Source organism: Delphinapterus leucas, chromosome 7 (genome assembly GCF_059928025.1).
Source record: "Delphinapterus leucas isolate spDelLeu-1000000601 "Yukka" chromosome 7, BTC_Dleu_Yukka2, whole genome shotgun sequence".
Taxonomy (NCBI): Eukaryota; Metazoa; Chordata; class Mammalia; order Artiodactyla; family Monodontidae; genus Delphinapterus; species Delphinapterus leucas.
Window position 1 is genome coordinate 55,955,689 of NC_143135.1, and position 25,776 is coordinate 55,981,464.

At 44.7% G+C, this 25,776-nt stretch overlaps 1 protein-coding gene across 1 annotated transcript in view; it reads right to left on the bottom strand.

Moving 5' to 3' along the window:
- TENM4 (teneurin transmembrane protein 4) overlaps positions 1-25,776 on the bottom strand; it is a 385,057-nt gene that overhangs the window by 177,881 nt on the left and 181,400 nt on the right. Inside the window, exons 7-9 of the mRNA XM_022593930.2 lie at positions 18,991-19,161; positions 11,988-12,202; positions 9,797-10,007 (exon numbers count right to left, since the gene is read on the bottom strand). Coding sequence (XP_022449638.2) covers positions 9,797-10,007; positions 11,988-12,202; positions 18,991-19,161 — 597 coding nt within the window. The remainder of the gene's footprint in view (positions 1-9,796; positions 10,008-11,987; positions 12,203-18,990; positions 19,162-25,776) is intronic.

Genomic DNA, 25,776 nt, shown 5'->3' on the forward strand with positions numbered 1-25,776 from the left:
TCTAACTTCCAGGGTGTTTGGGAACTGACACTGCACCCTGTATGGTGCCTGGCATGGAATCAGTGTTCAGTCAACAGACTGCTCTCATTATGATCTTGGCTTTGCCAGGCTGTGTGACCCTGGACAAGTCATGGGACTTCTCTAAGCTGTGGTTTTCTTATCTTTAAAAGTGTGATTTAAATAAACAAAACGTTTTCGTAGGCTCCTGCCAGATGTAATCCCAAAGTAACAAAAACATAAACAGGAATAAAAACGCAGATGTAGAGAATGGACTTGAGGACACGGGGAGGGGGAAGGGTAAGCTGGGACGAAGTGAGAGAGTGCATGGACATATATACACTACCAAACGTAAAATAGCTAGCTAGTGGGAAGCAGCCGCATAGCGCAGGGAGATCATCTCGGTGCTTTGTGTCCACCTGGAGAGGTGGGATAGAGACGGTGGGAGGGAGGGAGATGCAAGAGGGAGGAGATATGGGGATGTAGGTATATGTATAGCTGATTCACCTTGTTATAAAGCAGAAACTAACACACTGTTGTAAAGCAATTATACTCCAATAAAGATGTTAAAAAATAAATAAATAAAGTTCTAACTCAGAAGAAGAAGAAAAAAAAAACACATAAACCAAAGTGAAATGGGAGCTCTGGCTCTGGGTGGAGGAAGAAGGCCAAAATGCTGATATAGAAGAGCCCAGAAATACCTGGACTCTTTCTGTTGACCCTCCCCCAGCACCTTCTCCCAGCTCCCTCCCACCAGCTGCCTGTCTTCGCTCACCCAGAAAACAGACCATTCTTCAACCCTTTTCTCTCCTTGCTTAAATCTCTTTCCTTAGGAAACGTTATCTTAACACCTGTGGTTTGCCAATAATCTCCAAGGGATGGTAGACAGCTCAAATCGATTCATTTATCTCCATTTCCAAGGCCTCCATCCTGGCCCAGGCCAGCCTGAGCCCCTGCCGAGACCACTGTCACAGCCTCCTAACTGGTGTCCCAGCTCCTACAGCTGGAGAAACTTTCCAATATGTAAATCACATTAGGTTACTCCAGCTCAGAGTCCCACAATGGCTTCCTGCTACCCTTAGGACAGATTAAAAAACAAAACAAAACGAAGCTCTTCACATGCCATGTTAAAGCCAGTACGGTCTGGCTCCTAGTACCTCTCCAGCCTTACCTGATACCATTCTGCCCTTTGATACCCGCATCCCACACTGTGACCATCTCAAAGTTCCTTGAACTCCCAGCTCTTGCCTATCCCAGGGCCTTTGCACATGCTCTTCCCTCTGCTTGGTGTATTCTTCCCCAAAACCTTCATCTAAACAACGAATATCTACCCCTGTCCCAGCCATCTAAATTAGGTCCCCTGTTTGTTTCTCCAGAGTACCCTCTTCTCTTCTTTACTACAGTGAATACTTACCAGTTACCATTATACACTTACACGTATATTGGATGATTGTAATTAAACTTAAGAATCTATCTCATATTGTCTCAAGCATGTCTGTAAACTCCCGAGGGCAGGAAGCATGGCTATTTAATATACCACGGACACCAATGCCTGCTCAGGACATGGCAGGTAAAAGGCAACTAGCGAACACTGGTTGAATGAGAATATGAACAGATGTAGTGTCTAAATCTGCCTGCAACCACTCTGGACCTGCTCCTCCTGCTGGCCCCTTAAAGCAGCACACAAGGGGCTTTGAGCCTTAATAAAGAAGTCCTTGCTGCCTTATGCGTTGTAAAGAGACTGAACCAAGGCTCTTCCCTCCTCCTCAGGTATATGGGCAGCTTCTCCTTTTTCTCAGCCTCACTTAGCCTCACTTACCAGCCTGTGAGGACATCAAAGGCGGCACCACATCTGCCTCATGGCTGCACCTAAATACCCAGGCCAGGGGCTGGCACACAGTAAGAGGCTGTCAGTGAATACTTTACTGAACCAAACAGACCAAACAGTGAAGCCTGTGGCAGACACCGATGACCCCATATTCACTTCCCCTCTTCCTTTTGTTTCGAGTGCCAAGGTGGCAAGCTAAAAATATTCCTCAGACTTCCTCATATCTCTGAATGTCCAAGGGACACAGCTCTGCGAAAGAAATGTAAGCTGAGGGTTTTAGGAAAAAACTAGCTTCCCTACTTCTTTCCCCTATCTTTTTTTTTCCTGCCTGACATGCAGACGTGAGTCCTGGAGCTGCAGCAGCCACCTTAGGACCATGAGAGGCAAGCATGAAAGCAACAGCCAGAGCTGAGGATGGCAGAGCGCAAGGGCAGAATGAGGCTGGTCCCTGATGCCATGCTGAATTGCTGTACTGGCCCTGGATGGGCCTGCCCTAGACCGAAAGTGTACAAGAGAACATCAAAATCCCACTTAGAGGCCACTCTAGCAGAGATCTTGTTACCTGAACACTAAATTCATTTCTAACTATTCCCATGGAGAGACAAGCTCTATTGCTAGTACCTACTGTGTCCTTGAGCTCCCTTTGCTTCTTTCCTGTCCTCGAGGCCCCAGGCCCCAGGCCCCAGATAATTTACAAAATAGATGGCAGAGGCAGAGGAGGGGGTGGCGTGGAGGTGGTGGGAACCCCGCCCTGTCGTCTGCAAGGACAACTGCTGGCAGGGCTGGTCTCCAGGCTGCAGGTGAAGCGTTCTGATATTCCAAGCTCTCCTCCACTGAACAGATTTTTGGCCACAGTCTGTCTCCAGTGTGCTGACTTGAGTTCTACCTCCCACCTACAATTTCATTCCACTTACACCAGATTGCTCCCAATAAATCGCTGTTATCAGGGAGAGGTAAATTCACACGGCACTTTTCCAAAGAGGTGTTTTCAGTAGAAATTTCACAGAGTGCTTCCAATGTCATTTACAAGAAGGTTAAATTGATTACCGAGAGACCTTGATTCGCCGTTGCTGTATTATATCTTATAATTCAGAGGAAGGGGATATGGGGAAGGGTGGGGCAGAGCTTATGAGAAACTGAAAATCATTTCTCAATCACTCCTTAGTTTCTTCTTTGAAGTAGTGCAGGTGTTTAAACAAACCACAGTACAGAATGTCAGAGATTTTTCTCTCTAGATCCTTGCAGACGCACCCAGAGGCTGATGAACGTAGTCTTACCCAATCAAAGCAAGGGGAACATACAAATAGCACTGTCCACTGGTCTCTGGAAAATCCTGAAAAACCCAACTTTGATGACCGTTGTAAGACAGAAGAAGCTCATGTGCAAGTATCTATTTACACCTGGGAATAAAGAGGAATGGGTTGCAGGGACGGCGAATAAAAACACCACTAGTGCTATTGAACTGTCCTCCTGTCCTTCCTGGCTCCCCCTCCACCGCCCTCTTCTTTTTTCTCATGAAATCACAAAGCTCAATCCCAGGAAACTTCCTCTGTTATATACATTAATGGGCACTTGTTCTGGGTGCCGCAAGATAAAGCCTGCAGCTCTCATCATTTTATTCCCTTGCTCAAAGCCTGCAATGGCACCTCATACCTGCAGAATGAGCTTCTCCCTTAGGGTGGCATTCAAGGTGCTCCCTGATAACTCACTTGTCCCCGTCAAGGCATCCTTGCTCTAGCCAATCAGGACGGTGGCTCCCCACAGCCAGCGCATAATTCTCTGCCTACCTCTCTTCTGGTCACGCTCTTCCTGCTACCTGGAATAACATCCTCGACAAATCCCTGCCATTTCCTCCTTTAAATGTGAGAATTCTACCCATCCTTTGAGGTCCCATCATGTGTCACTCATCCAGAGAGCCCTCCCTGACCCATCTGGCTGGACGTGCCCCTGTCTTCCTCCAGCCCTCATGGCACTTTGACCAGGGACTCCACCAGTGACCCTTCTTTCTCTCTTCCTGGATTAGAGGCACTTACTATGTAAATGCTCATCACCTTAGTCAAGACCATGAACTACTTCGGCCAGAAACCAAATTATACCTTCTCTGTATCTCCACCTTAGGAAAGGGCAGGAATGTAATCATTTTTGGATAAAGGAGGAAAGGAAGGAAGGTAGGATGGAAGGATTAGATCTGCTTCTAGTCCCTGGACATAGAATAGGTCAATTTATAGCAGCTGCCTAGGCCTGAACAAAAGGAACCTCCTCTTTAATTACCATGAAATGTCCTCAGACCAGGAAGACCAGGGCATGTTTCTCGTAAAATTACCAAGGTCTATGTTTGCTAACAAGGATTCTAATTTCTTTTCTCTGGGTTTCTAAATTCACTGTGGGGTAACCTCTGTTATTTTCCAACTTGCCTCACATTGCCACAATGTCAGGGTGATCTGTCCTTTTATGCTTCAGCATCAACCAAAATTAAAGGCTAAGATGCTACATCTAGAGGCCCAAAACACTGCAACACTGACTCGTCAGGTCTTGGGGTTGCAAGCAATGCATACAAAGGTATTTTTATTTTTAAAATTTTGGATGTCGTGAGATTTTTTTCATGGTCTTTTTAATGACTTCTCAAGAAAACTTCCTATGTTGATTTAAGATGCTTACTTATATTGGAGGCACATTAATAAAGGGGAAATTATATTCCATTTAATACAAATAGAAATAAAATATTTATTTTATCAGACCAAACAGTAAGACACTCTGGCATCATGGACAGAAAATGGGATTTGGAGACCAAGTTTCCATCCTAGCTCTGCCCTTACTGACTGTGTGACTTTGGGCTAGTCAATTAAATCCTCTTGAGTCTCAGTTTCTTCATCTGTAAAGTTGAGATCAAAATGAGAATTCTCTAAGGTTCTCGTTCTTTCTTACACACAGAAAAGAGCTAAGCATGGTCCCTAACACACAGTAGGCACTCTCTGAATGTCTGCTGAATGAATGAACAGGTGGAAAACCAAAGTAAGTGTAATATCCAAAAAAGGGGGCTTGATCCTGAAAAGAGGCAGATGACTAAAGAAGGAAGATCATGAACTTTGGAGTCAGACAGATACAAATTCAAGTCCTGGCTTTTCTCAAAACATCCCTGAACCTCAATTTCCTCATCTACAATAGGGGGTGAAAATAAAAATAATCACCATGTGGAGTTACTGCAGGGCTTAGAGAATGTATTTAAAGCCCTGTGTAAATGGCAATGGTGAATTATAATTTAGCTGCTGGTATACATCTTCCTACTTCCTTTAGTACTCGGGGTCAGCCAGGTCACCCACCCCCAAATGGAGCCAGAACCAGAAAAAACATAACCTTCAAATTCGAGATCTCTGCGTGTGGGGGAAAGGCCATTCTTTCTGAAAACAGCTGCCATGTTTTATTCTAAAATGTGCTCAGTTTCAGTGGCTTGTGTGCATCTGTGTGTGGGTGAGAGAGAAAATGCATCTAGTTCAGAGGGAGCTCTGTCAGCAGCACATCTCCGTGTATATATATTTGTGTACACAGTTTGTAAAGTGCTTTTAGATTTTTTGAAGGCAAAAGATAAACTTATTTAATTTAAAATCATCAGCTGGATTGCATTAAATGGAGGGAAAAGCAAAAACGTACACAATATAGCCATTTGTTAAGTTAAACACAATTATTTCTCCCACTACTTAATTACAAACAGACATAAATACTCTGGATTCTGACATCTCAGATCTTCTTAAAGTCTAGCTCTGCATTTCAGCGTGTAACGGAGGGAGGGCCACATTCCAATTTGTGTGTTAAGCAAAACCTGAGAGTTACAATTGTATATTGGGACTATGATGACTTCACTAAAACAAGACCTAAACTTTTAATTAACCTGCCAAGACAAATTACGACTCATGGTTCACAGGTAACGACCAAAGACAGCTGAGACGCAATGCCAGAGACTTGGGGAGAGAGGGATTAATAGCAACATCAGAGTCAGTCTGTTTTTGTATTAAAAAAAAAAAAAGTATTCATTAAACAATCACTGTAGCTTGAAGGAAGACAGACGAGTCAGAAAGGCAGGGAGAGAAAGGTGGACAGGGAAAGGGGATGGGAGAGAATATTAACCACTTCCATGTATCGAAGCCTGGGCTGGGCACTTTATATTCATTCTCTCCAATCTTCACAATGGGGATTGCCAAGTACTATTATCGTTTCATTTTCCTGACAAGAAAGATGAGGCTCACAGAGGTGATGTGACTGACTGTGGTCACAGAGCTAACATGGGGCAGTGAGAGAAGGAAGGAATGGAAAGTAGTGCTCGGAAGGCATTTGGTTTGTTTGTTTGTTTGTTTGTTTTGCGGTACACGGGCCTCTCACTGTTGTGGCCTCTCCCGCTGCGGAGCACAGGCTCCGGACGCACAGGCTCAGTGGCCATGGCTCACGGGCCCAGCCGCTCCGCGGCATGTGGGATCCTCCCGGACCGGGGCACAAACCCGTGTCCCCTGCACTGGCAGGCGGACTCTCAACCACTGCGCCACCAGGGAAGCCCAAAGGCATTTGTTTTCATAGCTTAGTTGACAGACCGACCCCCAGAATCAGGATCACCTGGGCTCTACCTCAGGCCTCCTGGGAAAAGGCTCAGGAATCTGAATTTTAGACTCACTTCCCAGGTGATTCCTTTGTACTACAATATTTGAGACCCCCCCCCATAAGATACTGTAACCCCTTGTTACTCAGAATGTGGGCCACAGATGAGCAGCATCTCACCGGGTGCTGGTGCAACAGGCAGACTAAACACCCAGCCTGACCGACTGAAGCAGAGTCTGCATTGTAACAAGACGCCAGGTGGTTCACAGAACTCTGAGAAGCACAATACAGCCTAACGGCTCGAAAAGACATTATAGGGTTAAAGGAGGTGAAGACAGATTTCATCATTTAGGTGAGAACAGGAGAACCTGAGGGAAAAGCAAGCTCCATCTCCTTAATTATGACAAAACAGGTCAGCCAGCTGTGACAAGCCAAGAGGTGGCAAAGGTACCTAACTGTACCTACATCTTCTTTCTCTGAGAGGCACATCCTAATTAAAAGTAGCTTTCTTTGGGGGTTTGTATGAATTTCCTTTCATATCTGTGCTCAGTTATTAAAAATACAGAATTCTGATTGTAGGAGACCCTAGTTCTGCACAAGCATGATACTGCACCTAAGAGAAATCAGGCTGTGAGACCATGAAGCTGAAACTCAGGCACCACTAATGACTTGAAAATCATGTCTCTAAATTGAAGCCACCGTGTCCAGAAAGAGAGAAGAAACAGGGTCTGGAGCCTGGCAGACCCTGCCGAGTGTCAGTCTAATTGGTGGTGGGGACCAGACTGGCTCTCCCATGGAGGGAAACGGCTGCGCCAACAGCCTCCTGGGTCACCACTAACCACCGAGCGGCAACCTCAAATTCGAGTCTCAAGGAACCAGGAGATGGAATTTGTGCAGGGCCAGAACACCAATTAGTGGTGGAGATTTAGAAGTGAGCACACTTTCTACTGCACCTCAAAAGAAGGCATCAAGGGAGGAAACCAACAGCACAGCGGCTGCCAAGACTGCACAGGCACTTCCAAAGCAAGGACAGCACAAAGCGACATTTCCTACCCCGGAGCTGATGTAGCCTAACAGCTCCACCTCCCTCATTTTGCTAAGAGGGCAGAATGTTGAGCCTGCAGTTACGGCAGAAGCCTATACACTGTGCACCGTATTTGATGGGAAGGTATTCTCCGCCTCAACTCTATGGGCAAAATTGCAAATAAGAGGAAAATGGCCTGAAAATGACTACTTCTGTTTAGGAGGAAGAACCTGGGTCTTGCAAGAGTTTTAGGAACCAACGACCAGATTCAGAGGTTTTTATTCAACTCCATTTCCCATGTCAGAGAGGCTCCCAGCCAAGGACCAAGACAGAGTTTTGAGGTGAACTCAAAACAACACAGAAAAACAAACAACCCAATCCAAAAATGGGCAGAAGACCTAAACAGACGTTTCTCCAAAGAAGATATACAGATTGCCAACAAACACATGAAAGAATGCTCAACTTCATTAATCATTAGAGAAATGCAAATCAAAACTACAATGAGATATCATCTCACACCACTCAGAACGGCCATCATCAAAAAATCTAGCAACAATAAATGCTGGAGAGGGTGTGGAGAAAAGGGAACCCTCTTGCACTGCTGGTGGGAATGTGAATTGGTACAGCCACTATGGAGAACAGTATGGAGGTTCCTTAAAAAACTACAAATAGAACTACCATACGACCCAGCAATCCCACTACTGGGCATATACCCTGAGAAAACCATAATTCAAAAAGAGTCATGTACCAAAATGTTCATTGCAGCTCTATTTACAATAGCCAGGACATGGAAATGACCTAAGTGTCCATCATCGGATGAATGGATAAAGAAGATGTGGCACATATATAAAATGGAATATTACTCAGCCATAAAAAGAAACAAAATCGAGTTATTTGTAATGAGGTGGATAGACCTAGAGTCTGTCATACAGAGTGAAGTAAGTCAGAAAGAGAAAGACAAATACCGTATGCTAGCACATATATATGGAATTTAAGAAAAAAAAAATATCATGAAGAACCTAGGGGTAAGACAGGAATAAAGACACAGACCTACTAGAGAATGGACTTGAGGATATGGGGAGGGGGAAGGGTAAGCTGTGACAAAGCGAGAGAGAGGCATGGACATATATACACTACCAAACGTAAGGTAGATAGCTAGTGGGAAGCAGCCGCGTAGCACAGGGAGATCAGCTCGGTGCTTTGTGACCGCCTAGAGGGGTGGGATAGGGAGGGTGGGAGGGAGGGAGACGCAAGAGGGAAGAGATATGGGAACATATGTATATGTATAACTGATTCACTTTGTTATAAAGCAGAAACTAGCACACCATTGTAAAGCAATTATACTCTAATAAAGATGTAAAAAAAAAACCACAGAGGTTTTCATTAAGCAGAAAATCCATCCCTAAGTGTTCTGGTTAGTGGAGTTTTGTCTTCTGGAAGTTTTATTTTCCTGTAGGGGATTTTATCTCCAGGCTGTGTCACGGCGCTTCTGATATAAACCAAAGCAACGTTTTCTGACCTGAACCACTGAGCCCAACGCATCATATATCACGTTGTGGTGATCTAAGAAGGAGACAAATTCTGTGCAGTATATGCATAAAGAAGAAAAATTTCTTAAGACAGGATGCCAGGCTCCCCAGACACCCACAGGCTTGTGAGGTGGCCAAGGCGCTCTCTCTGAATGAGAACTCTTTCACTATGAGGGACAAGAAGCTGCTAAGAGCTCATTTAAATCCTCCGGGCTTGCCGTCCGCCAGAGCTCAGGACCTCTCGGTTCTCTACAAAACCCCCATCTGATCAGACAGTTCATCCAGCCCTTTGCATGGCTATTCTCACCCTCTTGCCAAGCCTTTATCTTTTTTTTATCCTCATCTGCCAGGGGTTGCTGGCTCCAAAAGCAAAACAAACAAGCAAACAAAAGCTCACGTAAGAAACCAAAAACCCAAGTAACAGATCAGTGAGTTGAACCAAGGGAGATTATAAGGACGAATATAGGTGACGCAGAGAAGTAACAAGAACTCCTGTCTCCTTGTCAGTTTTGCCCCTTGGCGTTTAAATGTAGCTGCTACTCCACACACTAGGCCACAGGTAACAGAAGGAAGGCGGCGGGCAACAGCGCTGGGCTCAGGTGCCAGCCCAACATGGCCTTCCAGCTCCTCCTGTCACTCCCTTCCCCCGTTTCCCTGCATCTCACTCCCACCCCTGGTCCAGCAAGCCCAGTCAGGATGGCCTCAGGCCGGGTGGCCTCTGCAGCTCTGGGCAAGACACATCCCCTTGTCCACTTCAACTCCCAGGATCCCCAAGTGTCCTCTCATCCGAAGAGACAATATCCCACAGACCCCAGAGGGGTAGAGCTTCCTTACCAATGGCAGTGGTGAGAAAGGAAAGCACTTCAGACTCCTTCCCATCATTATAAAAAGCCAGGTGCCAGATTCCTGAATCCAAATACTGGATGAAGCCCGTCTCATGGCTAGAAGCGGGGACGACTCCCCGAGACTGGCGCTGGGGTCCCTCCAGGCTCCGTGCTTCCTGGGTCAAGAGCCTCCTTCCATCCAGCAGCTCCACAAAGTCAAACTGAAGTACAAAGAGAGCATAATTAGCAGTGGACCTGCTTCACCACAATGCTAGGTTCTTCAGGCTTCTGCCAGGGAGGATACGGGGAAATACAACCTGAACCAGGCAAAAGAGGCTAAAGCCATGTGAAGGTTGACCAACCAACTCCAACTCCTTCCCAGAAGCCATTTTTCCCTGGTAATAGTCTCCTGATACTCTTGTGAGTGCATTGTAATTAGTGGATTATTTTTAAGTCTCAGAGTTTGCACAGGACAACCATGCTTTTCCAGTGATCAGAAACCCAGACACTTCATGACTGTCTGAACTCCAACCCCATGCAGGTGATGGCGGGCAGGAATCCCAGGGGTCTAGGATTGGGCTTGGAGCACTGGATGTGGCTTAAATGTCAGTCAAGTGCACACGGAAGTTTGATTTATACTATCTTCCTTTCGTCAATGACCCTTTCTCAACGCTCCAGTTTCAGGGAGCAGTTTTAGGGGAACTAAACTGGATTAGCTCAAAACTATCAATAATTACATGCTGTGTCAAACACAAGTGCCGAATGACCCAAGTCTACTAGCGTGAGAGACCTGAAGTCAGCCACACAGTGCTAACAACAGGCAGCTGTTGGGGAAGTCCTGCCGGCCTACTGGCAAGCAAATCGTGCAACTGTCTACCTGTCTGTCTGTCTTTTTTTTTTTTTTGCGGTACGCGGGCCTCTCACTGCTGTGGCCTCTCTCCCGTTGCGGAGCCCAGGCTCCGGACGCGCAGGCTCAGCGGCCATGGCTCACGGGCCCAGCCGCTCCGCAGAATGTGGGATCTTCCCTGACCGGGGCACGAACCCGTGTCCCCTGCACCGGCAGGCGGACTCTCAACCACTGCACCACCAGGGAAGCCCTGTCTCTCTATCTTTAAAGAAAAACAAAATAGATACTGATTCTGTCTCATGTGAAAATGTCTAGGGGTATGAAGTCCAGGACCAGCATGGCAGTTTTACAAAGAAATCAGAGGGGCCCAGGCTCTGTCTACTTTTTCTGCAACTCCATCCTTAGCAAATGTATTTATCTAGCTTTTACCTAAAAATTAAATAACTACGGGGGCTAGGAAGACTGCCTTTGGCCGGGGAATGTCTGATGGATGCCTATGATTTATATTACTCCAATCCCAGGGCTGGGAGGACCTCACACAAGTCTGCTCTTAACCCATCATGACTGGTAATGTGTCAATCATCCTGGCTGAGTTTTTTTTTTTAATTGAAGTATAGTTGATTTACAATGTTGTGTTAATTACTGCTATATGGCAAAGTGATTCAGTTATACCTATGTATATATACATTCTTTTTTAAAATATTCTTTTCCATTAGGGTTTATCACAGGATATTGACTACAGTTCTCTGTGCTATACAGTAGGACCTGGTTGTTTACCCATTCTATATATAAAAGCTTACACCTGCCAATGCTGGCTGACTTTCTTAAGTGTTTCTAGTGTGCGTGTGTCTGGGTAAATGTGAAGCCCTGAGGAGAGAAAGGATGCTTTGCTCTGAGCCAGGTCCTGCACTGGCTGCCTTCTAGATGTGCTTCTCCACTCTTCACAACAGCCCTGTGAAGTGGGTATTGTTATCACCATTGGCTAGATTAGGAAACTTGCTCTGAAAGGGTGTAACAGGCTCAAGGTCACATAGCTGATAACAAGAGGATTCAAACCCAGGTCTCTTTGACTCCAAAGTGCATGCTTTTTTCTCTAGATTACACTTCCTGGATAAATTAACTTCGAGACTGGGTACTAGTAAAAAAGGCTATTGAGAGATTTCCTAGAAAGCCTTCCTCTTAACAAGCTCCAAGGATACAACCCTACTCATCCGAAAGGTAAGGTCTGAGAGAGGGCAAATGGATGAATGGGCTACAAAATACATGAAATTTCCTTCAAGCTCAGAGATCCAGGCTTAAGCATTAGGCTTCTTGACTTAGGCTTCTTGAGCAGGGTCCGTGGGGTTCTGGTTACCTGTGTATGTGAAGGAGGAAGGCCTTTTCTGCCGTAAATGCCGACCAGAGCCGCCTTTCCCAGAGACACATTGAATTTCAGATGCATAGGATGGTCTATGAACACCTGAGATCTCCAGAAAGTGCCAGGAGGAATCTTCTGGGAAGCCCGTCTCCCCACGTCGATTTCTCCAGAGTCTATAAAACTGTCCTCTGGAAAGAAACTACTGGGCTTTCCTACCAAGACACGGGGAAGGGAAGACAAAAACATCACCGTTAGCCACACGTGAAACCAGGGATCAGAGCATCTGAGCAAGCAGGGCTCTCCGATGCCTCCCACTCCTCTCTACAACATTTTGCTGCCAGCCCACCCCCTGCCCCAGACTCCCCCACTGAGGAGTAAGAATGCCCAGAACTTTTTTTTCCAATGATGCCCAAATTGTTCTGCTAAAAATATGCATTCTTCCAAAGCAGAATGGGTCCTCCCCAAGGGCCATCTGTTTACTGCATAATTCCACAGCTTGTTAAGATATATTTTGATCCTAAAAATAATCACTTGCAGTCACATGAGAATAACTGTATGTGTGTGTGTGTGTGTGTGTGTGTGTGTGTAAAAGCATGCATGCTAAAAAAGAAAAGATAGAGGGAATGAGGTGTTGTTATTAACTTTCCAACTCAGAATGGTTCCCCCAGCAGTGGGAAGCATGACCTGAGTAGAGTCAGGTAAATTTTACAAGTTCACTAGTTTGTGTGTAATTGGGTGCCAAATTCTGAGGCTCAGACATGTGGATGAGAGTTTGTGTTGGGAGGAGGGGTAGGGTTGGGGAAGATGAGGAAAAGGGTACGTCTGAAGAGAGAAAACATTCCTGAAAAACGCTTCTTTGTCTTGGATGGAGGGCTATGAATATCACTGTGCTAAAGTGGGTAAAGATGAGGGGATTTTTCAAGTTCAGGCACAAACCTTATGACATACTTGGAAATTCAACCCAGGCCCCCAACCCTGCAGGTTGCTGGAGTGGGGGGGAGTGGTCAAGAATAAGGTCTCTTGCCCAATTCTGTCACCAATTAGGAGACTGACAGCTTTTTGAGGGCACCCCAAGTGCCAGGAAGGAAGGCTGCTTATCAGACTTCCTCTGTTTAGTAATTAAACACACTCACATGTGAAAAATATAAACCCTAACTTCCTGCCAGACATCAGCCCTCTGAAGGGTTGGGCGAGGGGCAGAAGGAGAGGACAGGGACATTAGAAGACCACCCTTAGGACATTAACAAGCCAAAATCAAGTCAACAGACCACATTTTATTTGTCATTAGAAAGACCTCTGGGTATCCTAGTTCCAAGGTTTGTGGTGGTGTTATAGATGTTGGAAGAGACACTTCAGAGACCGAGAATCCATTTATAAAGAAAACACATTTGTGGGAACTTTTTATGAAAAGCACTTGGGGAATAAGAAATTAAAATGTCATTTTTTCCCCTAGCTTTGTAAGATTCCTTACAAAGCACATTTGATGCTGAAATGGAGCTTGGCAGGGCACTGTTGTAGTCATAAAGTATTTTACTGTTTTAAATAATAAAATTCAATTTAAATGTTAAACTTCTCCATATGTTATCATTCCTTATAAACTCCTAGGCAGAAACATCAGGTTTTTAGCTTTAAACCGTTAAACGTTATTTTAATTACAAATATGCCAACAAAAAAGTTAAAATGCATGCTCTCAATAAAAGTATCACTACTATTCTGTCCTTGGCATGGGAAAGAGCTTGCATTTAATTCCTTTATGGAAGGAATATGCCCCAGACTTTTACCTTGAAAATGTAGACACGCACAAACCATGGTTTCAAAGCTCAAAGACAGAAGCCAAATTCACAAAGCATTAAGATGGAAGAGAATTACTTTCACATTCTTCCTTATCTGATTTTTGGGTTCCCAGTACCACAATCCTTTTATAGTCCAGGAAGAAGAGAGTATACCCTTCAGCTTATAATTCTGTTAGGGAAGCAGAACTAGGAGGGAGTATGAAACAAAAGCAGGATGAGTTTTGAGCTCTTTACTGCTAGAAACTGCACAGAAACAAGCCCGAGACTCCTAATTCCAAGGACTCATTTCCTTTGTGAGTAGGTAGGAGTCGAGAGCTGATGGGATTTGAGAATTGTCTGCAGTCAAATAATTCCTGTGTCTGAGAATGAATAATGGAAACTTCTCCCACGTTTTGGCATGCCGTTGGAGAACCCTGCACAGTTCATTTCCCCTCCAGTGAGCATGTGTTTAGGAGACAGCTATTGAATCAGCTAAGTTCTTTCGCCTCACAGGTCAGAGGTCAAGTCCAGAGACTCTCCAGAGGTCTGCAGGCCCCAGAGGCATAAGTAAGTTGGCTCTTACCCCAGAGGAGTGGCAAAAAGGAATATTCTTTTCTAGCACTCTAGTATTTCACCGAAGCTGGCCAAAATGGGAGAAAAAAAATCATATTTGGTGTGTATACAATGATATAAAAATTGTATATTCTGGTCTACGGCACACTCCCAACCAGGACCTTGACTTTCTTGGCTCAGTCTGTGACGGCCACTCTGGAGCTTAGGTTCAAAAGTGACCTTTGTACCAGAAGTCACCCTGTCCAGATCCTTAGGGAAGGGGTCACGGGCCCAGTCTAAAGGAAAAGTTTGAGAGGGAAAGAGCATCCTCATCTTAGAATTTAACCTTTATCATTCTTCCCCTCTGGTCCCTAGTGGTCCCCACAGGGACTAACCCTAAGGATGAGGTGGAAGCTTCTGGGAGGGAAGACCTACAGCCCGCCGAGTACCTGTGTCTGGTGGGAAAGAGGCCTGAGATTTGCTGGGCTAAGGGCTGTTCTGAGTGAGACCACGCTCATCCTTTCCTGTCTTTTAAAAACCCTTACTGCCTTTCTCCCTCCAGATCTTATAACCTAGGATTCTTTGTTCTTAATTTTGAGCACCAAGATGTGAGCACTAGGAGAGAAAATACCCCACTAAATGGCGATACCCACTGTGTAGGTGGTGGAGTAGTGACAGGGGGTAGAGGGTAGAGGCAGTTGGAGGCGAAAAGTCCTGTGAATAGAACTCTTTTTATTCCTACCTACATTCTGGAAAACGATAATAATAATAAACATTATTAGCAGTAATAGTAATAGAGGTAGCAGTGCTAATAGTAGTATAATCTATCATTTATTAAGTTCCAACTACGTACTGGGCATCTTTATATGTATCGGTTCCGTTACTCCTCACACTATGAAAATGTATATACGGATGCTCAGAATGCCTAAGAAGCCACTGAGATGGAGCCATTTGGGCTGCCCCTTTATTTATTAGAATATGGCTTCTTAGAGCACTACATTGATAAATCATTACTTAAAACTCTTCCAAGATATTCTCACTGGTGGCAGAGTGCACTGACCCTCTTTAAGAGCGAGGGTCCAATTTAATTCACAGTCCTAGTGGGCTTAATACCAAGGCTAGACCAGGAAGATCCAAGGCCCGCTGGAGAACTTCCTGCCATCCTGGGATACAAAAAATGGACAATTTTTATGAACTAGGATCCCACACACAGGCCCCAAAGTTAAAGGGAGACGGTATCTCAAGACATTCATAAGAAGGACGCTATACAATCAGTGCGTGCCCGAGAGGCTTAACAAAGTACAAAGAGCTTAACTCAGAATTAAGGAGCTCCAACAGCACGATTAGGTTTCACAGGGCAGATTCTACTGGTAACAGTCCTTTTCTTTTTAAAGATATACAGATTCGGGCTTCCCACAGCTATGCTGTGGAAATATGCAATCATGTCTATAAAAGAAATTTCTCAACAAATTACTGAAATGATTGGATAGCTCAAATAAGGGAGATTTGGAAGAACTGAAATTCCATGCACTTCCCAAGTTCAGTCTTTATTTTCCTGAACTGAGATTTATCCAGATAGGTTCTAAATTCCTAATCAACCAACACTCTCCCCCCTCCCTCCACATTTTTGGTTCTTTTCAATGCAATAACTTGCACAAAGATTTCTTTAGTTTCCTTAGCAACTGTTTGAAATTTATTTGGTTATCAAAATAAGCTGTTCCATTTTGGAGAGCCCAGCTGAGCCTGTGTGCGGCAATTTGCATGGTTCAAACTGATGGGCAATTTTGATTTCACTGCAGAAAGAAGAAAATACTATCCCTGGCCTACCAATTAAACCATCAGAAATGCTTGTTTATTCAATGCTTTTTTCCCTTTCTCCATTAATGCATAACATAAGTTCTTATGGTTTTACTTCGAAAAGCTGCTGTATTTGGTTTCCAACCCACGACAACCCTGAAATGGTTATAGCCACTTTGAAAATATAGTATAAATCGCAGTTTGATGTTATTCTCAAAGACACAATGAACCTTTAAAATACTGGGTTCATCATATAGTTCACTTGTATAATTAAAAAATATATACCCTTTAAAAATATTCACAAATGCCCCAGACTTTGTGGGATCTTTGAGGGGAAAATATTAATTAGTCTGGATTTCTGAGATTCTAATAACTGACATGGAATGGCTTGGGATTTGGGTGGACAAGAAGAAAGGAACTAACATTTGTTGAGTGCTTCTTCATAACTAGTCTTTGAAAAGATAGGTGTTAGCAACCCTTGTTCCACAGATGAGGAAACCAAGGCCAAAGGAGATGGAGTAACGGGCCTGAGTTAACAGAGCCAATAACTGGCAGGGCCAGGACTCAAATCCTGGACTGCCTGGCTCCAAGGCCTATTATCCTCTTTCCATCCACCACACTGCTTCCCCTACCATTGTGGAACAGGGCTCTAATCTTAATTCTGGAATCAGCTCTCGGATACCCTCAGAAGGGACAGGAAATATGCACTCACATCAGGGTTAAGGACTTTCCCCCTTGAGATACGTCTAAGGAACTAGATTTTTAACAACACAATTAAAAACGTAAACTGAGTAGACACTGGTTTGACCAAGGCAAAAGAAATTAAGAACCATGTGGTCTCACATAAACTATAGGAATATTTGTCCTCTGTCTCTCCAGACCAAAGTATTTTTTTGTCACAGTAATTGCTTTTGATGCTGACCACCTTCCAGCATTGCACTGCATTTTAGGAGTTTGTAAACAGGCTTTCCATTTGCATTAGTAATGACAGATAATCCCTTTAAGCAAAAATACTCCAGTGAAAGTAAACCAATAAGCTGGTGCAATTTTATTTTGTCTCTTATCTGCACCTCCTGCTCCTTGGGAAAAAGAAAACAAAACCTAAACAACCCACAAACTAATATCATTATAGTGGGAGACTTTAGATAGAGCCAACTCCTGTTGAAAGAAAATCTGATAGAGAAAATACATTTTTCTAAATGAGATCTTTGAGGGTTCAACATATCTTAAATCTGTGTTTGTTGATTCTAAAGACAGTTGTCATCTATGGTATTCACCTACGACATCTGACACTATAAGCTGACACGGGAATCACAAGACAACAGGAAGGACCATGGACAGGGCCAACCTGAAAAAAAATTCTAAAGAACAATCTGGTTAATCATATGATGATTCTGTTACTAATTTCATACGTAGAACTTGTGAATTAGAATGGACGTTACAGATAATATAGCTCAATAACCTCCTTTTAAAGAGGAGGAAAGTGAAGCCCAGAAAGCCTTTCAAGGGATTTGCTTAAGGGCATCTCAAGTGGCAGCAGCTGGACTTGAACTCAGGGTTCTTGACTCCTAACCCAGAGCTCTTCCCATGGCTTCATCCATGCTCCCTCCATATCCTATTAAGGTGCAAAGAAAGTGTAAGTTATTCAATGTTTTAAGTCTTAGAATCTTTGTAAAGGAGAAGACTGGCTTTGCCCCCCGCAAAAGAGCAGGCAGAGGTTCTGATTAGGCTCTTTGGAAATGCCCTCAGTTCCCTTGAAGATGACCATAGGTCAAGAGTGGATTTTGGCCTTCACGACCATTCAGAGACCATGAATAGCTACTCTGGCCAAGCATATGCTACCCTGTTAACCAAACTGATTCCTAGAAGGCAAACTCTTGACAGGACAGGGAAGCTCAGAAGCCATGACCCAAAGTTAACTGAGCTAAGAAGATGTAAGCAGTGAAGACTGGAGGCCGCTGTGACCACTTTGCTGACTGAGGTAACACCAGAGAGAGAAAGCAGGCCACAGGAGAAGGGCTGGTCGCACTGCCTAAAATGACAGCCAGCCTGGCCCATGAGCTCAGACACCCTTCCCGGTACCAATTTTTGTGGGTCTGCCACCTCTTGGCTGATAGTGAAAGAATCTGTGTTGATGGCGTGTTAGAAAGAGCCCTAAGAAATTCAGAACATGGGTCTATGGATGTCCCGTTCAAGAATGCCGAACTCCAAATGTCACCACCACTTCCATCATTGAAAGAGAAACATCTGTGTCTCATTGTACAATGGAATTTCTTATCCACATCTCCTTCAGGGTCTTATAACCATGAGGTGAGTCAGGTAGGTCAACTTATGGAGACTGCAAGAGCCCTGCAGTCACACAGACCTGGGCTCATGTCCCAAATTTCATTATTTACTGGCTATGTGACTCTGGCCAAGTAACTTAAGGTCACATGGTTGAAAATGCTAAAACAGCCGAAGTGGTGTTTCCATGGAAGCACAAGGTCCAAGGGTATTTCGCTTACAACACACCCTCTACCCACCTTGCCACACCCAACTCCAGGAGACACCCATTCATCCCATGAGGTTGCCTCATCATGATTCCACATAATCAAAGACAGCCGCCCAGCAGTGTGAAAGCCCATGATACTTCCCTCAGGGCATGGGATGGGATGTTGCTGAGCACCACGAACCCTGCCCAAGCCCCGCTATGAGTTCACAGTGACAAGGAACTGCGATGAAGACACAGGTGGCCTGGCAGCCGGTGTGGAGTGCAGAGGGATGGAGGAAGCACCAGAGCATGGAGCTGTGAGTCAGGCACATGGCGCGCAGAATGGCGGTCTCCTCGGTTCAAAGGCAGACACAGAGGACTCACGACACGAACAACACAGCAACCCTACCTTCCGTGGCTCCTTTGCCTTTCCTGTCAGAGATCTCTAACCCAGTGCCCCCTGAGGGATACAGGGAGACGTCCGTTGGCACAGGCCAACTGCTGGCTGTGTCCTCCGTGATCTCATACATCTGCCCCTCCATCGGCTGCAGGTGCCAGTTTAGGCCAAACAGGTGCATGGCTGTGGTGAGCAATGAGAAAAGTCATCTTTTTCTGCTGGAGGTGGACATGGAACTCCCAAGCCAGAGGGGAGGACAAGTGGGGGTGGGGAACACAGGAATTCAGTTCAGTTCAGTTCAACAAAGAGCCCCTGAAGACAGCTCTGGCAGTGCTGAGTGCTACACAGGGGGCTGGGGCACAGAGATGATCCAGGCACAGACCCTGCCCCCGAGGGCTCACAGTCTAGGGGAGTGGGGAGAGGGGCAGGGATGAGGGAGTTTCAGGAGGTCCTGGCCTTTTTTTTTTTAACATCTTTATTGGAGTACAATTGCTTTACAGTGTTGTGTTAGTTTCTGCTGTATAACAAAGTGAATCAGCTCTACGTATACATATATCCCCATATCCCCTCCTTCTTGCGTCTCCCTCCCACCCTCACTATCCCACCACTCTAGGCAGTCACAAAGCACCAAGCTGATCTCCCTGTGCTATGCGGCTGCTTCCCACTAGCTATCTACTTTATGTTTGGTAGTGTATATATGTCCATGCCTCTCTCTCACTTCGTCCCAGCTTACACTTCCCCCTCCCCATGTCCTCAAGTGCATTCTCTACATCTGCGTCTTTATTCCTGTCTTGCCCCTAGGTTCTTCAGAACCATTTTTTTTTTTTAGATACCATATACATGTGTTAGCATACGGTATTTGTTTTCCTCTTTCTGACTTACTTCACTCTGTATGACAGACTCTAGGTCCATCCACCTCACTACAAATAACTCAATTTTGTTTCTTTTTATGACTGAGTAATATTCCACTCTTTATATGTGCCACATCTTCTTTATCCATTCATCTGTCAATGGACAGTTAGGTTGCTTCCAAGTCCTGGGTATTGTAAGTAGTGGTCTTGGCCTTTTGATTCAAAAGATAAATAACAATCTAGAGGAAAAAGCTGCAATTTGTATCAGCAAGGGTTAATTTCCTTAATAGAAAAAGAACTCCTACAAATAATAAGCAAAGTCCAGCAAGTCAGTAGGAAAATAGGCATAGGATATGAACAGATAGTTTCAGAATAAGAAATGCAATTGGCTCTTTGTCACATGAAAAGACTCTAGACATCACCCATAGTAGGAGAAATGTAAGTTAAACTCTGCAATACTGTGTTTCACATACGGTTTGGCAAAGATTTTAAAAAGGTTGAAGATATACAGTACTGGAAGAGAACAGGAGATAAGCACTGCCACACTCAGCTGGTACAAACCCTGGAGGGCAATTTGACAAAAGCTATCAAATCAAAAATACCCATGCCCTTTACCCTGGAACTTAGAGGTTCCAGTTCTCCTCCAGATATGTTCATATACATACAAAATGATGTACGTACAAGGTTATTCACTACGGTACTGTTTGTAATAGCAAAATATTGGAAACCAGTCCACCAATAAGGGGCTAGATAAGTTTTATTTATACAATATACTATGCAACCATAAAAAAGAGTGAGGAAGCTCTTTGTATATATTTTTCTGGAAGGAAAATTGTAACATTCAGAACAGTATGTTTGACATACTACATTTAGGTAAAAACATTTCTGCATAGGTACAGAATATTTCTGGAAGGATAAGAAAGACACAGATAACGGTGGGTGTGTCCCGTGAAGGAAGAGATGGGATCTGCATTTCACTGTGTATCTGTTGCACATTTTGATTCTGTGCATTTTTGTGATTTTGTGCAATGCTGTGATTTTGATTCATGGGCATGCATTTCTGTTTTAAAACTATTTTTGCAAGGTAGCAACTGCTAAATAGTCTTCAACAATTGAGAAGAGACCATAAAACACCAGAGAATGGATGTTGTCCTTTAAATACACAATGCTTGTGAAGGCTAGGAAGCGTGTTTTCCAGAAAGGTTTGCAATCTAGTACAAAGCGTCGGCTTAAGTCCCACTGGCGATTCAAGACTTGAGCCTCATCAATGGCCCATACTTACCTCTTCTGGGACGCCTTCCCTGACTCCCCACATACAGAATCGCATACTCCAGTCCCCAACTCCCACAGCATCCTCTGTGTAGCATCACTCCTTCGTTCAGCTGATGAACACTTTCTAAAAGCCCACTCTATGCCAGGACCCATGGCTGACACTGAGCCAGAACTAAATCAGACGCTCCCTGCTTCCATGAGCTCGTAGTCAAGCAGGGGAGACAGACAGAAGGACTAGAAGGCCCAGAGGAGACAGAGGCTGACCCACTAGGAGGGTGAGAGGAACACAGGGAAGGATCGACAGAGATATGAAGGCCCATCGTAATTACGTTTACTGAGGACCAACTGCTTGCCGGGCAGTGCCCTGGGTAATTTGTATACATTACATCTAATCCTCGTGCAACCTTGCCAGACCCAATTTATAGATGTGGACATTTAATTAACTCAGAAGGTTAATTAAAATTATGATAATTATAAAACTGTGATTTCTTGAGTGCTTTCCACGGGCCAGGCATTGTGCTAAGAGCAGTAAATACGTTTCAAAGTTTCTTTGATCCTTGCAACAATCCTAAAAGGTGATAATGCCATTTTGCCGATGAAGAAACTAAGACACAGAGACATCAATTAACCCTGGGAAGGTTAAATGGCTAACAAGTGGCAGGGTCTAGACTAGAATCCCAAACTGCTGGAATCCTGAAATCACACACCATCCATCTTTCTGGCTGGAAGGCTCTTCCCACTTCACCATGCTGCTGCTCGTCAGCTTTTTCTAGCAAGGTGGGTGGGGATTATAAAGACATCCCCTTTTACACATCAAGCAACGTCCAAGGCTTTTACATGTCTTTTTAGGCAGCAGTATAGGAGTCCGTGAGGTAGACGGAAAGTTGTGTTATTTGGCCGCAGTTTGTGGAAGAGTCACTGGTGGTCTGGACGGGCTGTGTGACTGCCTTCAAGATGCAAAAAAAAGTGTGTACAGGGGACCGGAGCACAGCATATCCTTATGACTCCTGATCCAAACACAAGCCACCAAGGAATACACACAAGTCTGGCTTAATCAGGAGAGCGTACGCTGGTAACAGAAATGCAATCAGGCCCTTTGCTTTCTCTTCGGTTACTGTGATGCAGTGGGAAGTGTGCTGGACCAAGGGCAAGAAAACTGGTTTTGAATCCTAACTGCCACTTCCTAGCTATTCTCATCTGAGAAATGGGGATAAAAATATTTCAAAGAATTATTGTATCATATGTGATAATATATGGCAAAGCACTTTGTAAACTGTACATCTGTGTGATTACTATATTCTATAACCATTATATTCATACCATTGATAATCCTGATAAAATAGTAGCTAACATTTATACAGCACTTTTTAGGTACCAGACACTAAATGAGGTGCTTTACACTGCTCTTGACCGTCTCTGTGTAGCTGTCAATAATAATAACAGTGAATTAGAAGTGAATATGCTGCTACTTCCAAGGTTGAATTAGCTCACATTTCTGCTTACCTCCTTACTGTTTTAATCTATTTATTGGCAACTCCAAAGGTAATGGAGAAATTGTTTGAATTGCGGACAACTCAGATATATGCAGTTAAACGAGCAGTACTTCTTTCCCGGTTAGAATCAATTATCTCATCTAAGTGTGCAGAAGAGTTGTCTTGTTAAAAGGTCATGAGAATTAACTAATCCCAGAATGAATAGAGCTCTCACAGCTTTGTGAAGAGAAACATTTTTGTCAAAGCTTTCTCTTATTTTATTTTACTTTTTTTGCAGTACACGGGCCTCTCACTGTTGTGGCCTCTCCCGTTGCGGAGCACAGGCTCCGGACGCAGGCTCAGTGGCCATGGCTCACGGGCCCAGCCGCTCCGCGGCATGTGGGATCCTCCCGGACCAGGGCACGATCCCGTGTCCCCTGCATCGGCAGGCGGACTCTCAACCACTGCACCACCAGGGAAGCCCACTTTCTCTTATTTTAAACAAGATGCAAAAGCAAGTTCTCACGGTAAAAAATATGTGGTGGAGTAAGAAAAGCCAGTGGAAAGAGTGTTCCCGGTGAAAATGATCACAGGATCTGGCGTCCAGGGACGTTAATTAGGGCAGGGCAGTCCACAGCTGGATGGGGGAGGCTGTCGGCCAGAAGCCCAGAGGTGCATGCTGGCACCCCTTCCTCATGGCCTTGCACCTCGGCGATCACAAACAGAGGCCCACACAGCTGTGACGCCGGTGGGTCTCTCTGTGGCCTGTGGTAGATGTGCTCTTAGAAACCACCTGGGAAAGCCAAGTTCTGGATTCAGCTCTAACTTGGACTCTCAGGAGATTCAGTCCTCCAGAAATAATTCTGGAGGCTGGTGGGTAGGGAAGTGAGTACAAGGCCATCAACACCAGGCTGACAAATGGCCGACTGGAAGGTAGGAGAACCACTGGCTGAAACCACCCACCCTGGCCAGGCACCACAGTTACCGTTTGCAGGAGGTATCTTGCAGCAGGAGGTCCTCGTAAGGCATGCGGAACTAACAAGCCACCAGCAACCGGAAGAATTGGGGAAATGTCAAAAGGAGAGAGGGGATGCCAGTTCATATGTCCTACTAACCTCCCAGAATCCTTCTCACTGGAATCCATCTTGGCTGAGTGATGCGCACGCCACCAGGAAGGACCGTGAGTCAGAGTGATTGGCTAGAGACAACCTGGAAGCTAATCCCATCACCATAAAACCCAAGACTGCAAGCCACGTGGCAGAGCAGTCCTCCTGGGTTCCCTCACCCTCCTGCTCTCCACCCGGGCACCCCTTCTCAATAAGGCCTCTTGGTTTGTCAGCACATGTGTCTCCTTGGACAATTCATTTCCGAGTGTTAGACAAGGGCCCACTCTCGGGCCCTGCAAGGGGTCCCCCCTTCCTGCAACAGTAAGATTTAGACAGAGGACAGGATGATACGGCGTCAGAGATGTGAAGTTCCACCAGTAATGTGGTCTTAAAGCCAAAATAAAAGGGACCTTTAATCTGTGATCCAGTCTTAAATATAAGTCAGGCTAGGGGCCCCTCAATTCTTTTACTGTATTGTTTGGTGGGTGGTCAGTTTTATAGTTCTGGGTTATGAGCGACAGAAAAAGAAGGAAGGGAAATAGTCTGCTCTGTTCTCCTCTTCCCAAACGACACAAGGCATACTCGGTCAGAGGCTGTCCAAAGGATACACAAGCTCAAGCAACCATTCGTCTTTGTCCTCGATAATATTCAAAGTAACAACAGTAACTCAAAACCTGGTATAATCTGAGTGCATACTACAGGCCAAATTCTTAATTTATATTATTCGAATTAATCCACATGTAAAGACGGGTTGAAAAAGCGTTATTGGAGAATGAATACAATGGAACTGAATGGAAATTGAGCTATGGGGATATATTCTGATTTACTCAGAGTAAGTGACCTAACATCACAGAGCTGGTATAAGTTTGAGGCAAGTTTCAAAAGCAGGAGCCTGTGTTTCCCAGCCAAGCTTCCTCTTTTACACATTTTACTTTAAATAGGAGGTAAACCATGGGCAATCTAAAGTCACCAGCAAATAAAGGCTGAAGTTCATGTCTGGGGGTCCCAACGGTGATAATAAGTAGTTCTTACCCCACAGCAACCCTCATTTAAAGCTGCAGATAGCGGTAGCTGCATGCTATCCAGATGACTTGGAAACACCAGTCATGGATCCAGAAAAGCTAAATAATATAAATGGTCCTCTCCAGCCTGCCTTAAGACCAGACTACTGAAACAATGTAAATTATAATGATCGTAATCCCTCCTTCCAGAGGAATTAATAGTAAGCACCAATGTACATCACAGGATTATCTAAATTACACCCCACAGTGTGTATTTATACCTGTTTGTGCAAAACTCTCCCAAGTACATTGAAAGTGACCTAAATAAGAAACCTGATACCGGTATCCCCTTTCAACTAGTTTGTAATTCAGTGAAAAGGTGAAAAGATGCTAAAGAGGTGAGAAGAAGGCTGTGGAAAGGTAGCGAGTTCACAGGATCACCCACGTTGAAAGGTTAATGATTTCTAAAAGCCAAGAGCTAGGGTGGGGGGAGTTTCTTACTCCCTCAGATCTGGTCAATCTGATCCCAGGGCTGACATTTTCCAGTCGCCTTTTTCCTGCCCGGCGAGACATGAGAGAGGGCTGGGAAAGTGCAAGCTCCATCTTGACATTTTTAAGAAAAATGCTCAGTAGATGTTCAGACGTTGAAGGCTCCCCCCAGCGCCCAGCCAGCAGGAGGCAATTAACAAAGTCATTATGTAGAAGTCACCGAAGTAAGTACAGGAGAGTTTCCACTGTCACATGCATGCTTCCCTTCCAAAAATCGAATGCACAAACCCAGTTGCGTCTGTAAATTAGCAGCTCGAGGTAGTGACTAGAGATGGTTATAACTTCAAGAAACTGTTGATTCAAGCAGCATTCTTGGTTTCAAAAGGCAGCAGGAAGCAACCCAGCTGCATGGCTACCTACTTTTCTGTTTTACATTATTAATGCTCTGTTGTTTGTTTGTTCTTAACTAGCATCACTTCTGTAAAATATAAGTCACTGGAGTTCTCTGACTTATGGTCCTCTAATGTAGAAAGCAAAAAACAAAAAGTCAAGACAATCACAACAGCAGAACGACAGAGCTTCATCCCCCAAGTTCTTCACCTGGTTT